Below are 15967 nucleotides of genomic sequence, written 5' to 3'. Positions count from 1 at the left end.
TACTAAATAGGCCTCTTAATCTCTTTAGAAATAGTAGAATTCTAAATGAATTATATAATAGTGAGTGTATGACTGTAGCTTGACCTAGAATGATTATTTTGCAACCAAGCTCATCTGGTAGCTGAATCTTGTGTGTTACACTAACATTCAAAGAATCTGATGTACAGTTCACTCTGTGGAGGCGAATTGCTTTGTTAGCATGGGGCAGCCAGTGTTTCTCAGCAAGAGTGTCGCAAATTGAAGAACATTATAAGAATTTATTGAATCATGGCAAAAGTGTGTGTCTTTTTCTACTAGATAAAATGATAGAATGTAGATCGAAATTTGCACTTCAGACCTACTGAAAAAAGAAAACAATTTAATAAATACCATAGAAAACAAATTTTATAAAAATAAAATAAAAATGGGAAAATATTTAAAATTGTTGAAAAAAATTTGAATGGGCAATAAATCCTGACCTTTAGTTAATATGCTTGTATGTGTTTAGTTTTGTTGTTTACACAGAGTTACTATAGGAATGCATTCGATTCTCTATTTATACACTTAATGCATGAAATGTTTTGAACAGTATCATGGTGCTTTGTTTTCATGTTTCTATGAAGTGTCTCAACACAGATTATGCCATTGTCTTTGTAGGAAGAATAGAGATACAGCTGTGAGGCTTCAGAAATTCAGATTTCTTTTGTCATGCTCTTTAAAAAAAAAATGATTCATGCACGCAAAACACATTTTCTTGTTGAGCCAACAAAACACAGTTAATATGGTAACCAGTTAATAAAATAATGCATGCTTTTGTGGCACAAATTCTGTTTAATTTCCTAGAAGAGTGGTAAAATTAGCAGGTGCAGTTTGTGATTGCCAAAATTAGATTAAATACAAATGCTCTTGAGAAATGACTGATAGGGCTCCTTCCCACGGAAACATTCTCTTTTGTCAGAAAACACATACAATTGCCATAATAAATGGTAGGAGTTTTGTTATGATTTTCTATTTTCATTTTAGGTAATTTATAACTTGACACTGCAAACATGGAGGCTGAATGTCTAGCCTATGCAAAGACTATTGCACACCTCCCAACATTTTGGAAGTAAAAAGAGGGACAAAAATCTTTCTTCCGCATGTAGCGCAGCAATTTTTTGACCACACCCCTTTCTGTGGCCACACCCCCTAATTACCGTGTTTGTTTTACAAAATTTGGCAGGTTATGAAAGTTTGAAAATATTTCTCCTTATCTAAACTGTGTTTTTGTGTCTCAAAATTGTTACAAAGTATCTTATTTGCACCTGTTAGCTGTTCTGGGCTCTCTGCTAAAAGCCAATTAAGTGAGAATCTTTGTTTCTTTTTCTGGCTGTTCAGTGCAGAGAAAAGAGGGACAAATCCAGTACAAATGAGGGACTGCGGGTTGAGCTGTCAAAAGAGGGACTGTCCCTCCGAAAAAGGGACAGTTGGGAGGTATGCTACTGTGGAAATTAAAATTTTAATGTACAGGTGTAGGAACAAGGTGTAAGATCAATTACAAGTTACAATTACAAAAAGTTTTTGTGGAGTTCCCCTTTAAGAATTGGCCATTCTATAACGTACTTAAAGTTCAATTAGAGGTGAACAACCCCTTTAAGGGGCTGCATGACTTATTATATATATATATATATATATATATATATATATATATATATATATATATATATATATATATATATATATATATATATAATAATGGAAGTTTTTATTCTCCAAACGCTTAAATAGGAGGATGAATAGGATAAAGGTAATTGATGTTAAGTCAGATGTTTATCTGCAAATATTTTAGGAAACCTTTTTTTATCTCCTCCTATAGGAGATGTAAAAATCCTTTTCAAAAAGGGCTGAAAAAAAATCAGTGTAGAGACCATGAGGACATGCTGTATAACCTTTGTGAGGTAGCTGGTCAAAAGTAGAAAAGTTAAACTAAGAAGCAGGAGTAACTGCCCATGATTTTCCACTGGCAGAAATACTATATAATAATTCCAGCACAGTTTGTCTGTTTTTACATAAGAATAATGTAAAAATTAAAAGATTGCTGTAGCACATCAACAAACAAATCTGGTAGAAAGGAATGGGTCCAATGCATATTTTAACTACAAATATTATTTCACCTTCTGTCTTTTGTGGATTGGTCGCTAGTATTTTCACGGAATACAAAGGAGAAAAACTGAACAGGAGGAATGCTTTCAAGGAAGCCTTAAAGGAAAGCTTCGGAGGCATTTTATTGCCAATAGATAGTACAACCTAGAATGCTATATTTATTCTGTAGAATGTTTTACCATACCTGATTAAAAAGCTCTAGAAGCTCTCTGTTTGTTTAGCATAGCAGCTGCAGTATTAGCTTGGTGTGACATCACTTCCTGCCTGAGTCTTTCCCTGTTCACTTCTAGCCCTGGGCTCAGATTACAGCAGAGAAGGAAGGAAGGGTAAGAGAAGCAAACTGAGCATGCTCACGCCCAGGGCAAAGAGGTTTAAGGTGAAGACAGGAAGTCTGATACAGAAGCCCATGTGTACACAATAGAAGGAAAGAAATGCAGTGGTTTTTTTGACAGAGAACTCAGAGCAGCACTACTTTGATGGTTTACTGGTATATTTAGGTGGACTTTTCTGATAAGGCTTACTTAATATTAACCTTTCCTTCTCCTTGAACCAACTACAAATTGAGAACCAACTACAAATTGCAACCTATTGTCAGTATACTCGTAATTTACTGTATGCTACAGTGTACAGCAATAACAGGTTTATTGATCACTTAAAAGAGTATACACAATTCAACTTGTATTTACTGTCTTGCTTAATTGGGAAAAGAGTATTGCACTCAGCACTTTGCACTGCTTGTTGCTCTCCAAGTAGTGATAACCAATCCTAAGAGTGCACAATCTTCAGAAAAAACCCTGCAATGCACAGGTATTTCAGTCATTGCTTTTTTGCACTGCTGATGTTCCGAGGCAGTAAAATGACTCTTTCTTAAAGCACAATTATGTCCAATGCTTCCCTGAGGTTCAGTAAATATTGTGCAATGTGGACAACTTTGATTATTATTTTAACCTTGTCAAACAATTACAAAAAAGACATTGTCTTAAACCTTTCAATGTTTTCCATAGTGAAGATTAAGGGGGGAATAGAGCCTTTAAACAGCACTCTAGCTTTGAAATTTAAATCATATCAATGAAATTATGTATTATAGCTTCCATACTCCTTCTTTCTTTATCCATATTTTCACTTTTATCCCAATAAAAACAATAAACATTGATGCAAGCATTATAGGAACCGATTCAGCAGTTTCTGTTGCCGTGACTCACATGGGGTGTGAAAGTATTTAGAACCATTTTAAAGGGATTGTGTTTTTATATTATTTACTACAATTAGGGGCAGATTTATCAAGGGTCGAATTTCAAAGTAAAAAATACTTTGAAATTCGACCATCGAATTAAAATGTTTCACCGAATTTGGCCATCGAACGATCAAAGTAAAATTGATTTTAGTGTACGATCGAACGATTTTACTTTGATGTGTGAAGACTTAGAAAATGCATTAGAAGGTTCCCATAGGCTAACATAGCACTTCGGCAGGTTTAATTTGGCGAACTATTGAAGTCGAAGTTTCTTTTAAAGAGACAGTACTTCGATTATCGAATATTCAAATATTCAAAATATTTTACTTTGAATCGAATTTGAAGTAAATTCAAAGTCGTAGCATCCTATTCGATGGTCGAAGTATCCAAAAAATTACTTTGAATTTTGAATTTTTTTACTTCGAAAATTCCCTCGAATTCACTTGATAAATCTGCCCCTTAATATTGCATTTTGGGAAAAGTGTGTACACCAGTACAATTAATAAATAAATAAATGAGCGGGTAGCCTTTGAATACACATAATTGTTTGATTGTCATGCCCATCTCTTAACACAGAAAAAGTAACGTACCATAGAATGTTTCTATACCTTTTTATGAATTCAAAAGAACAAATGCACACACACACTCAGTAATTGTAGAAATCCCTGTTTAAATATTTTGCCTATTTATGAGAAATTCAGCAAAATGGTGTGTTTTGATTTTACTTGGATACTGCAAATAACATTAATAATCCTTGCTGCGTGACCCCATCAATCCGAATTCTTACATCAACCCCTAATTTACTCTCCCCTAATTTCTGGAATGAGATTGTGGAAGCACAGTTCTTTTTAATTCTTCCTGCTGAGATGTGGAAATATTTCATGAGGTTTTCTGATTTCACGCAAGTTTGTAACAAATATTTTGTTATCTAGCAATTCAGTTAGGAAAATGCAATGAAGAATGTCGCAACTGAAACATTGTTTTAATGCACCAAATGGATTAAAACCATAAAGCTCTGAAAATGCTAAAGATCATGTATATTAACAAATTACTGAATTCTTTCTTAAAGAAAGCACTAGTAATTTTAGGTGGAATTGTTTAACACAATTAAAATATCAAATATGTATTATGTGTTATACATAGTTCTTCATAGTTCTAATAATTGGAAACAAATGTTTGCTTCTATTTGAAGTTACATTTTTTATATTCTATGGGAAACAATATTCTTCCACTAAAATATAATGGTAATATTCAGCTAGGCGTTCCAAGACCATATTTGAATGATGCAAGTGAAATCTCTTTGTACATTTATAATGGTTTATTTTATGGCTAATCATTACTTTCTTATTAATAGGAGGTACATGCCATAGTCCTGCACTCTCAGCACTGATCCGCCCTCCACTACCAGCATTACAGACACCGCTGGATATTAAGCAGTTCCTTCCATTTAATTTGGATGGGGGTGCAACGGTAAATCTGTTACAGAACTTCACAACAGTAAGTACATTTGTTTTTCAATCTTTATTAAGTTGTTTTTGACAAACAATCTTTTTCTGTACATAATTTTGGAATTGAGCTTTCTGTGCATTGTTAATTTTCACTTTTTCACGGGATCCTTATGAAATCATGCTTTTTCTTCCATTTTAATATCCTTAACTGTAAATAATATATTACGTCAACACAGGTTTTTTCCGCTTATTTATTATTCGATTTTCCCAAAAATGTGGTTTGCGGAAAAAATCCGGATTTCACAATTTTTTTCGGATTTTCCACCGGAAAACTCGGATTTTGTATGCTTTTTTCCCCGAAAACTCCGAAATCTTCAGGGTATTGCACGAAACACAGCGCACATCAAAAAAACATTGGGATTCTCCCATTGACTTATATGCAACCTTGACAGGTCTGAGATGCCGGATTTTCTGATTCAGACGTTTCCATCCTCGGGGTATAATAAATTACGAAAATGTTTTGATTTTTTAAAAGTCCAATCACAAATTTTTCGGGATTTTTGCACTTGGAGTTAATATAGTGTTATGGATGGATTAATGCTCTTTTGGGATTGAAATGTTCTTTAAATAATAATATTAAAGTGTTAATCTTTTTACTTGCTAACTGGTTGAATATGTTGTGCCTTTCTCATAAAAAAACTAGGAAATTAGACTTTAGAGTTAAAGATGCCAAACTGAGTAAGACATCTGTTTATGAATACAATTGCTGTAGCTTTTAAATAATTTTGTAATTTTAACAAATGCTTAAAAGAATTGTTCAGTATAAAAACTGGATAAATAGATAGGCTATGCAAAATAAAAAATGTATTCAGTGTAGTTAGTTAGCCAAAAATGTAATCTATAAAGGCAGGAGTAACTGGATGTTTAACTTAACTACTTCCTGCTTTTCAGCTCACTTGGTTTCCACTGATTGGTTACCAGGCAGTAACCAATCAGTGACTTGAGGGGAAGGCACATAGGTCATAACTGTTTGCTTTTGAATCTGACCTGCATGCTAAGGATCAATTGCAAACTCACTGAACAGTTTTGTCCCATGTGCACCCCTTAAAGTCACTGAGTAACTCAGAGTTAAAAGAACTATATTAGAGACATCTTTTATTTTGCATAGCCTAGCTATTTACCCAGTGTTTATTTTACACTGAACTGTTCCTTTAAGATATAGCAATATTTCAATTTGAATGCTTGAAAAATATATTTTTGTCAGCAGTTGGTGATACTGAAAAACAAGACAAAGCTAGAGCATCCCTGGCCCCAAGCATTCCAGATAATAGTGTCCACACCTGTAGTTGCTATACTGTATGTGTATATCCTGATTCCTTTCTGCTAGTGACAGTGAAGTGAAGGTGTCATAATGCATTAGTCATCTATCATTTCACACTGTAGCGCTATTAGGAAATGCATAGAGGTGGTTAAATCAGTAGACCTTAAGTTCCATGATGTAGCACACTTTCTTTTCTTCCACTAGATAGGGCATCTCACTGTAGTACTTGCAATGTGAGTGCTTTTAAATACTATAACTAAGGGGATATATAGCCTAATAGCTATCCCTTAGCACTAAGTGCAAAATAGGGATGCAATGAATCCAGACTTTTTATATTAGAGCAAATACTTAATCGTCAACAAAAGAGTACCGAAATGACCAAAGTTTTTCATGTTTACGTTGTTTTTTTTTGCCTGTTCTTACCCTTAATCCTCCTTGCACTCTGTCCCCTAGGAAATAAGAATGTTGGCATCCCAACATATCTTTGCTGCACAGCCAATAGGAAACAGGTGTTGTGTTTCTATATTGTACACTGTTGCTTAGGGGCAGATTCACTAACTTCGAGTGAAGGATTCGAAGGTAAAAAACTTCGAATTTCGAAGTTTTTTTTGGGCTACTTCGACTATCGAATGGGCTACTTCGACATTCGACTACGACTTCGAATCGAAGGATTCAAACTAAAAATCGTTCGACTATTCGACCATTCGATAGTCGAAGTACTGTCTCTTTAAAAAAAAACTTCGACCCCCTAGTTCGCCATCTAAAAGCTACCGAAGTCAATGTTAGCCTATGGGGAAGGTCCCCATAGGCTTGGCTAACTTTTTTTGATCAAAGGATATTCCTTAGATCGTTGGATTAAAATCCTTCGAATCGTTCGATTCAAAGGATTTTATCCTTCGATCGTTCGATCGAACTATCTGCGCTAAATCCTTCGATATTCGAAGTCGAAGGATTTTAATTCCTAGTCGAATATCGAGGGTTAATTAACCCTCGATATTCGACCCTTAGTGAATCGGCCCCATAGTGTTTCAGCATGTGTACCATTTGATTACTACTGATCGACTTACAGAGAGGTGCAAATATGTATGTTCTGTTAGGGTAAGTGAGCAAAAGTGAAGACAGAAGGGCAAAGAAATGCTTGAAATATAGAAAAATCTGAGAAGCAGGTTCATATTGCAAAGTTCCTTATTTCAAAATGGGTAAGATTAATTTGCAATTTTTTATAACTTTTCATGAACTTTCAAATATTTAGAATTTGGTGCTTTTAGAATCAAAGATTTGATAGCATTAGCATTGTGTAAATAAAAATGTTCATAAATTTCCTCTGTGAAAATGACGCCCACAGACTCCAACGGGAGAAAAAAATTGTTGCGCATCCAAAAAAAAAAAAAAAATTTGTCACCCATAGACTTATATGCATTTCGACGGATATTCACCGTTTCGCCAATTTTCAACAAAACGGGTCATATTCGCCCATCACTACTGTTAGGTACAAGTTAGCAAACTCGTGTATGTGTTACCGCTAAAGAAGTTCTTAATCCAGGCTTAGCATGGGACGTATTCTGTAGCTGTTAAGATAATAAAGAGACTTGTAGAAAATATTTGTGGGATATACTATTGTGTGCTATTTGTGGAACATTATTTGCCAGTTAATGGTTACATTGGACCAGGATGCTCTTTGAACGACTGTTTGCAAAAGCAATGTATTTTCAAAGAGAAACAATTACAGAAGAGATAAAAGCATAAAACTGTTGTATTTTTATATATCATAATAGACATTGACTGAAAGGATAGACACATCATATTGTATTTTTTACTTTATGACCCCCATTAAGACTAGAAATAAACAGGTCAGTAAGGCATATCTAAGGATCCTCCCTCTATAATAACTAGGGATGCACCGAATCCACTATATTGGATTCGGCCGAACTCCCGAATCGTTTGTGAAAGATTCGGCCTAATACCGAACCAAATCCGAATCCTAATTTGCATATGCAAATTAGGGATGGGAAGGGAAAAACATCTTAGACGTCTTTGTTTTGTGACAAAAAGTCACGTGATTTCCCTCCCGGACCCTAATTTGCATATGCAAATTAGGATTCGAATTCGGTTCGGCCAGGAAGAAGGATTCAGCCGAATCCTGCTGAAAAATGCAGAATCCTGTCCGAATCCCGAACCGAATCCTGGATTCGGTGCATCCCTAATAATAACAGAATTCTACAAATAACACAAGATTTCATTTATATATTAGAAGGAAGGTTTATTCAAACAGTATTCCCTTTCAGAATCGCTTTTCTGCTCACCCTGTTACACAACATGCACTTCTCATGGCTTTAAATGTTTTTTTCTCCATTCTGGTAGCATATACAATTACTATTTCGGCTTAGTAAAGCCTTTTTTTTATATTCATGATTTAGGATACTATGCCTTGTCAGGTAATGTGTAGGCTGACATATGCAGACTACCTCAATAAATTTAGGGCCTAATTCTCAGTTTACTGCTTGCTAACCTTACCACCTGAGTTTATGTGACCATCTTCTAATATCATCCTCTTATGCAAGTCAGTAAACCAATACCTTAATTTAAATATTCAGGAAATTGTGCCAAAATCTACATCTGCCTCAGCCCGAGTATTGTATCTTTATGACTACCTTTATAGATCTGAGCCTCCTTTACAAATGCTGCTTCATGTCTTACACAAGTCATATTACATATCATATTGAGAAAGTTCTGAAAAGGTCAACTACATGTTAGTATAATGGCTTTGCAGCCTAACAGCTTTATCTGTGCTCTTATAACGGTAGTGCAGTTGCCATTGAAGTATAAGCATCGTAAGTAATACCTTGTTTGAAGGTTTCAATTGTAATTTAAATGTGATTTTAGATGTAGGCGCTTCTTCCATGGAAATGCTTTTGAGGCTTGTTTTATGGCAATTTATTGTGCTATACTCAGTGTTTCATCCAATGTAATGGGTTTCTAGTGCTTTTTTTACCCACATAATGAATATATTTTATCTAGTGAACACAATAAACCAGGGGGCAGGGTTTTTCCTCAGAAACTGGTTGAACCTGTAGCTGTCAGCAAAAGAATTTAAGACTAAAGGGCATGCATTAAGAACTTTTAGAAACATCAAGCTGCAATTGTCTGTTCTGCCTAGTCAACCGTTAAATTTCACAAAGGTACATAATACAGGCTTAACACTACCTCTGCTTCCACAAAACAATATTTAATAGTTTGGGCAAATGCTGTAATTTTTTCATACTACCAATGAAAGTGAAAGTATCATAGGGAAAAGTAAAGAGGATTCAAACATTGTGGTCAATAAATAAGCAGATAAAATACCCACAGAATATCTAAAACAGCAATTGAACATGACAATGTGCCTAAAAGCACAATAGGCTCTTAATGTTAACAGGATGATGTACAATGAAGAAAGTCCCAGTGGTAGTGATCCTAATAAAGTGTGTGTCCAGCGCTCAAGCAGTAAAAATTAATGAGCATAGTTAGAAATTATTAGAACACTGTTAGATTATATTTCGCCCAGGGGAACCTACCCTCAGGATTTCTCTGCTTCTACTCATAATTTCAACAATTCTTTTGAGTATTCTTGTAGAAGAAAATTAAATATATCCAGCCAACTGTTGGATGAAGGAGTCCCACTCAATGTTCCAACTGTTTACAGTGCATGTCATGTAAATCAACAGTGTCTTTAGCAAAGTCTTGTTGTTGCTAGTAACACTAATCAGGGGCAGATTTATTAATATTGCATTTTTTCCAAGATTTGGAAAAAAAAAACACAGCAACATTAAAATGTGATTATTAAAATTAAACCCGTGAATATGTTTACAACTCAAATAGTCTCAATTCATTAAAGAAAACATTTGCACGAAGAAAGCTGAATTCCTATAAAAGTCAATGGAAATTGTCTTAAGCAATTTTATTTATTCTTCCACAGCTTATTAAAACATTTGAGTTTTTACTCTGTATTATGTATGTGAACCGGACAGTATATTCTTACTTTCATGAATATTTTCTGAATATAACAGTACTGTGAACCAGGTAGTTTCAACCTCTTAGTAGTTATTATGTTACTTTGATTTGTTCAAATATTTTGTTTTATCTTACTTTGTTTAGGTTGCAACCCTTTCTTTTATCCAACTGACTGCAGCATTTTACATTGCTTACACATGTGCGTAAATGTACTTTAATCAAAAGGATTATAACTTGATGTGCTGGAAAACCAATAAAGATATTGAAAAAATACATTTGAGATTTTCAGCCTTATTGAAAATAAATGGACATGGAAATGTGGTTAGAAAACGATACATTCTGTGGCTATTGTCATAAAAAGCCCACTTTCCTATACCTGTCATGTGGCTAACTTTAACATAGACTGTAAATCAAATCTGTTACAGATATTGCATCTGATATCTGAAATGCTTGGGACCTGAGGATTTTTGAAGTTTTTTTTCTGTAATGTGGAGCCCTAAAAACACTGAAGCATTAAAATATTACAATGTTGTTGTTTTCCCCTATTAATGCAGAGAACACAAATCAGGGCCGGAACTAGGGGTAGGCACAGGAGGCACGTGCCTAGGGCGCAAAGCTTGGGGGGCGCCAGGCACTTAACTTATATGCAGCCTACCCCTAGTCTGGCAACTGTTACCCCAAGTGGACTCTGTGAAATCAAAATGCCTTGCGCACAACCACGCGTGCACGCCTTCGGCTACCGCCGTTGCGCATGCGCGTCCTCAGTTACGCACGGTTGCGCACAATTACGCACGGTTGCGCACAATTACGCACACGCGTTCTCTATTGCGCACGATTACGCACGGGAGTCCTGGGTTGCGCACAGCTGCGGTGGGGACCTAAGTTGCCAATGGCCAGTTGGGTTGCTGACAGACCTGGCCCGGCACTGGTTACCCTCTTGCTCTTGCCTCCATGCTGGCACAGGACTGTGCTGTTGTGGGCGCTTCCAGAATCAGGTGTATGGGCTGCAGGAGCAGGGTTTGGGGGGGTGTGATTGGTAGGGGCCTCTATGGTTATGTGCCGTCTTTTTCTTTACCGTCTCTCTGTTTCCTTCAACCCCCTTTTATTTCCTCTGCTCTGTCTCTGTTCTCCTTCAGTTCTATACCCTCCCCTGCAGGTAGGGTTGCCACCTGGCCGGTATTTTACAGGCCTGGCCTGTAAAAATGGTTTTTGATCCCAATATTAGTAATAGGGAAAAAAGATTAATAAATAGGTAGGCCGGTATTTTTTTCCAGAAAAGGTGGCAACCCTACCTGCAGGGGTGATCCGACACTGCCCTGAGGTGAATTAGCAAATACCAGCCCAACTAAGCTTACTCTTTTAACATTAGAACGGTCAATACTCCCTGCACTGTAGTAGGTGAAAATCCAATTTTAAAATAAGAATTGTACACGGCTGCGCACAATTACGCACGTGTGTCCATGGTTACGCACATGTGTCCTTGGTTACACACGATTACGCACGCGCGTTCTCTATTGTGCGCGGTTACGCACGGGAGTCCTCTGTTGCGCACAGCTGCAGTGGGGACTAAAGTTGCCAATGGCCAGCTTTTAAAGTTACCAGTGGTAACCTGCAGGGTGCTGCTGTCTGGGGCAAGATTCTCACTGTCTCTCATAGCTACCCTGCCTCCGGTTCCCTTCAATTACATTCCCTCCACTGTCCCCAGTCACCTCCATACCTCCCAACTGCAGGAGGTCACGATTTTGATGGCTCAGCCTGGAGTTTTTCTTTGATCTGCTGCAATGACACCAGAAAAAGATACAACGTTTCTGAAACGTAATTCAAATAAAATGCTTGTTGGCAATGGACCCAGAACATTGAGCAGCTACACTTAGATACAACGCGGCTGGCTGGGTTTTCTGGGGTCGCTGGCCTTGATCTGGTCACTTCTGGACTGAAAAATCTTATACAAGTTGTGACACCATTTTTCAAGTTTATGTGAGTGCGGAGTTGCCCCTTGACAGTTTTATTTCATGGCCCCCACAAAGCAACAACCACAACTGTGAGCACTTAAAATGGCTTATTAAAGACTGTTGTCATTTTCCTAATGAAAGTGTGGCACCACAGGGAGGAACAAACAACCTGGAAGTGACTTCACACAATAGGGAGTGGGTGGAGTGTTGCTGCATGTGAGACTGAGCCGGAACTAGGGGTAGGCAGAGTAGTCACGTGCCTAGGGCGCAAAGGTGGAGGGGAGCCAGGCACGTACTTACTCCTACCCCTAGTTCGGTCCCTTCTCTGCCGACCACCCACTTGTTTTCATCTGAGCGAGTGCGCATGTGTACGAGTGTCTATTTGCGTATGCGCTGAAGCTTCTTTTCACGCGTGAGCAGAAGCGTCTTTTCACGCATGCACAGACGCGTCATTTCGCGTATGCGCACAATTGCGTATTTGCCCACACGCAAACATCTAGTTTGCACGCATGCGTGCAACCAGATGGCGCAGCAACTGGGCAGGCTGCCTAGGGCGCCTGCCTGACTTGGCCCGGCTCTGACACAAATCAGTAAAAAATAATAATTGTTGTCTTAAATAGGACACTGAGGAATGTCCCTGACATATTTTGGAGCTTGACTAAGGCAAGGAGAACTACTGCCCCTTCCTTTCCAATGGAACCACTGGCCTGAATTTATTTGACAGTTAACACTTTAAAATATAGATATCCATCTATTTAAAGAATAGATATTTAAAGTGTTTATCTATACATTTATAATTCATATTTAAGAATGAATCACATCAATTCAGTTTCTTATATGTTACTTGCATTACATGTAGCTTTTACAGAACAAGGCTTTTGAGATGCGACTGCATAAAAATATCATTTATAATGACTGCCACTGATTATATGCTGAAAGCAAGTCTAGGAACAAAATTGCAGTGAAAGACTATGATTGTGCATGTTGTCCTTTGCCAATTACAAGACCAGGAAGATAACGACAGTAGAACTTGTTAGTGTTCGTTGAGAACCAGAACGAAAGTTCAACTATTACAGCTCTATAAAATGAACACATCTGCAAACGATTTGTTTTTGAGACTCTTCACTATGCTAATTTGGGAACATTTTAGCAGTATGAATAATTGTTGAATTTCCATTTAATTCATTGTATAATTTCCTTAGGGGTTGACTTATTGTTGAAGAGCCACTTCGAATGACCATTATTTTGCTAACTTGACACTGTCAAATAAATATTCAAATACAGTATATACTTAGGGGCAGATTTATCAAGGGGCGAATTTCGAAGTGGAAAATGCTTCGAAATTCGACCATCGAACAGAATCCTCCGACATTTGAAGTCGGAGGATTTTATTCATCATACAATCATATCCCAATCGTAGTACGATCGTACGATTTTCTTTAGAATATAAAAAACGTACAAAATTGCTCTGGAAGGTCCCCATAGGCTAACATAGCACTTCGGCAGGTTTAAGTTGGCGAAGTATTGAAGTTGAAGTTTTTTTTAAAGTGACAGTGCTTCGATTATCGAATGGTCAAATAGTCAAACGATTTTTACTTCGAATCAAATTCGAAGTAAATTCGAAGTCGCAGTATCCTATTCAAAAAAATTACGTCGGATTTCGAATTTTTTTACTTCGAAAATTCCCTCGAATTCACTTCAACCCTTGAGAAATCTGCCCCTTAATAAGCTTGGTAATGTACTTGGCTGGCCTACCATAGTCACATTTTATGTCATGCCAAATAAATTATTTAAATAAAAACAGTGCAGGAAAAAAAATCTAATTAAAGTTGAAGCTAAAATGTTAAACTTTTATGATCAATAACGTTCCATTTATGTTAGTCTCAATGAAAGTGTGTTTCTAGCATGACTCATTCATTTGTACTAAACTGTTGCCTCTTCAGTCCCCATTTTTTAAATGTTTTGGACTTAATGGAAATAGGCATGCTACGGACCTTTGATTTCTGACCTGGGGGTAGGCCAAAGAACTCAAGTAGTGTCTCCAGCCTATTGCTCCAACTGGCTGGAAGATGTTTTAGGAACTATGGATAGCAGTAGGTTGATTGATCCTATGCTGTAAAAAATCTGAAACATTAGAAAATGTTGCACAGTATCAAAAAATTACTTTGAGCATATTAAAGTCAATTTTAATGATTATTGATAGTAGTTTTTCTGACACTTTCTTAAAGAACGCTATGCAGCAGATTGAATCATGCCCGTATTTTACTTGGAATACATTAACATGCAGATGTCAGTGTTTACAAATTATTTGAATTAATTAATAATGAATTTACTTTGTGGAATATTTGTTTTGTATGGTTTTACCACATAAACATACACAGTAGAAAAGTGGAGGATAAGGTTACTAAATTTCTCAGTATTATGCTTGGCTAATCCACTGGGACATTACAAATAAATTAAGCAGTTTGGAAAAAGAAATATTTATTTCAATTATGAAAAAGTTGAAGTCACTTTTTGCTTATGGGAGTGTAATTAAATGGTCAGATATGCTCAATTCCCTTACTCTACTCTATAAGGAGATTCTAGCTATCCGTATAAAGGACCATTCAGACCCATTTGATAAAGATCTCAAAGTAAAAATATTTCTAGTCTATTGTTTTTTTTTCTGTTTTAAGTATTCTGCAATTGGTTTTCTTTCAGAATTGTGTATTGGGTATTAAAGGAAAACTATACCCCCCAAACAATGTAGGTCTCTATAAAAAGATATTGCATAAAACAGCTCATATGTAAAATCCTGTTTCATGTAAATAAACCATTTTCATAATAATATACTTTTTTAGTAGTATGTGGCATTTGGTAATCATAAATAGAAAATGGCCATTTTAAAAAAATAAGGGCTGCCCCCTGGGATCGTAGGATTCACTGTACTCACAAACATACCAACAAACCATACATTTTAGGTCACATGAGCCAATTAACAGACAGAGTTGTGTCTTTTGCTTCCACACTTCTTCCTGTTACAGTTATAGTTGTAGTTTTTCTGGTCAGGTGATCTCTGAGGCAGCACACAGACCATCACAAAATGGTGGCTCAAGGCAAGAGATGTAAAAGGGCAAGATTTACTTAAATATATATATTCCAGTTTGGTAAGATTCTGTAATATGCCACTTAATATAATATGAACTATCTGTTGCTTAAGTGTTCATTTTGGGGGTATAGTTTTCCTTTAAAGAAGAAGAAAAAGTTTGTCTGAAACTAGTTTCATGTGGTCCTAATGTAGCTAGGCAAGCAGGGGTAAATGGCACAAGTAATTAAAAGAAAGAGAAATATCCCAGTCAACCTGTAATGGTTAAAAACAGGGACATATTTACACTATTGACATATAGACAAGGGCTCATGCCTGGGGTGGCAGCTTTATGGTGGTGGCCCTTGGGCGCCTATATGGTAAGTAAAACTTTTTTTTGCAAAAGAAAAGAAGACTCTCCTTTTCTTTTGCTGCCACCGGATATAGAACCTGTTCTGGAAACTGGATATCCAGAAATCTCTGAATTACTAGAAGGCAATCCCCACTTCATTTTAAACATTTTAGAAATTATTGCCTTTTCCTCTCTAATAATAAAACAGCAGTTTGTACTTGATCATAACAAAGGTATAATTAATCCTAATTTGTGGTAAACCAGTTTTTTGGGGGGTTTTATTTAGTCTTTAAATCATTTTTTAGTAGACATAAGTAGATGCAAGTATGGAGATCCATATTACAGGACTATCCCTTATCTGGACAGCATATATAATATTTTGGATAACAGGGGTGGGGGGTACCTTGCACGGTGCAGCTGACGAATGTGATGCCGCATGCACGAGCGCTACGTTATGATGTCACTTCCACCAACATCATTGTGCA

General features: G+C 36.6%; 1 protein-coding gene across 2 annotated transcripts in view; it reads left to right on the top strand.

Moving 5' to 3' along the window:
* The window catches only part of znf385d.L (zinc finger protein 385D L homeolog), a 191649-nt gene that overhangs the window by 35212 nt on the left and 140470 nt on the right, over positions 1-15967 (top strand). For both annotated transcript variants that reach the window (XM_018267446.2, XM_041566004.1), the window contains exon 2: positions 4710-4852. In XM_018267446.2, the coding sequence (XP_018122935.1) occupies positions 4710-4852 (143 nt within the window). The remainder of the gene's footprint in view (positions 1-4709; positions 4853-15967) is intronic.

Source organism: Xenopus laevis, chromosome 6L (genome assembly GCF_017654675.1).
Source record: "Xenopus laevis strain J_2021 chromosome 6L, Xenopus_laevis_v10.1, whole genome shotgun sequence".
Classification (NCBI taxonomy): Eukaryota; Metazoa; Chordata; class Amphibia; order Anura; family Pipidae; genus Xenopus; species Xenopus laevis.
The sequence above is the reverse complement of the archived record's forward strand: the minus strand, read 5'-3'. Positions and strand labels throughout refer to the sequence as shown.